Raw genomic sequence first — 1,256 nt, 5'->3', positions numbered from 1 at the left:
ATTTAGGGTGATTTTAAAAATAATTTTAAATAGAGACACAGCTTCTAATATTCGGTTTTTTAATCTGGTTTTACAGGGGTTTGTATTTTTATGCTTTGTATTTGTACTGTTTTTAATACGCTGTGCACCGCCCTGAGTCCTGCGGGAGAAGGGCGGTATATAAATTAAATTAATAATAATAAATTAATAATAATAATAATTAGAAGTGGGAAAATGGAGAACCACTGCAGAACATGTCCCTTAATTAACTTATGTCGCACAATTTAGAAATAAAATATGGTACAAAGGTTTGAAATTAGAAGTTGAAAAAAGCATCGCTGTCATTGCTCACCCTGAACTTAACTAATGTTTACTTTTCTGATGAAGACCAAAGATTCTGATGAAAACCAGTCCAATACCGGTATTAACTAAGCCTTCTGTGGATATGTCATTAGTTGTGCAATGCTGTTGACTGAAAATCCCTTGCAAAGCTCAGGTGTGTGTTTTTCTTTCAAGGAGAAGTGAGTGAGTGATGATGATGATGATGATGATCTGAGTCTTCTATTTCACAGAGCAAGCAAAGCCTTGGGAGAAGATGACTGTCCATGAAAAGAGCTTTCCTATGCAACGTAAAGATTTATAGTGCCTCCAAGAATTGATCTCATACTCCAATGTATGAATCCAACAAGAACTCCTTTTGGGGACTGTGTAAAAAAGTAGCAACGTGTTTATGAGTGAGTGGAAGAGAATGGACAAGACCTGAGTAAGCAATGACTGAACTTGTTTTTAGACACCGTGGAAATCTTACTGGCCGTGCTCACCCACACCCAACACTGGCTACAGAAGCAGCAGCCGCAGATAAATATTCTAACTTGTATATGTACGTGGGGCTGTTCCTGACCCTGCTAGCCATCCTGCTCATTCTTCTCTTCACAATGCTCCTCCGCTTAAAGCATGTTATATCTCCCATCACCACATCCCCAGAGAGAACGGAGAACACCCGGGAGTTCACAGATGTGGAAATGCATACCAGGATTCCCAGCCCTTAAAAAAAACGGGACACAACAGGCTGCACAGAAAGGACATGTGAAGATGCATCTTTTGGTCCATTGGATGAAATGTGGGGATGTTGTCCACTGTTGGCCCAGCTGAAAACTGACCAGGCAACTCAGGCTTCGGGACAGCTGAAGGCTGCAAGGCTGCAATGGACAGGAGCAGGACCTTGGGGGACGGTTATGGAGGCATACAATAGACACAGGTTTGTGGGTTGAGGACCA

The 1,256-nt window shown here is 41.6% G+C and overlaps 1 protein-coding gene across 1 annotated transcript; it reads left to right on the top strand.

Annotated features, from left to right (window-relative positions):
• Positions 1 to 749: 749 nt before the first annotated feature.
• LOC114922938 (serine-rich and transmembrane domain-containing 2-like) lies at positions 750 to 1,028 on the top strand. Its single transcript, XM_029285155.1, has one exon. The coding sequence runs from the start codon at positions 750 to 752 to the stop codon at positions 1,026 to 1,028; it is 279 nt and encodes a 92-aa protein (XP_029140988.1).
• Positions 1,029 to 1,256: the final 228 nt, after the last annotated feature.

This window comes from Protobothrops mucrosquamatus, unplaced genomic scaffold (assembly GCF_001527695.2).
Source record: "Protobothrops mucrosquamatus isolate PMUCROS unplaced genomic scaffold, P.Mucros_1.0 scaffold1355, whole genome shotgun sequence".
NCBI classification, from domain to species: Eukaryota; Metazoa; Chordata; class Lepidosauria; order Squamata; family Viperidae; genus Protobothrops; species Protobothrops mucrosquamatus.
This window is presented reverse-complemented; position numbering and strand designations above follow the sequence as displayed.

What these genes read in the sequence shown, in the direction of transcription:
- LOC114922938 (XM_029285155.1), top strand. Translation starts at nt 750, where the DNA reads ATGACTGAACTTGTTTTTAGACACCGTGGAAATCTTACTGGCCGTGCT.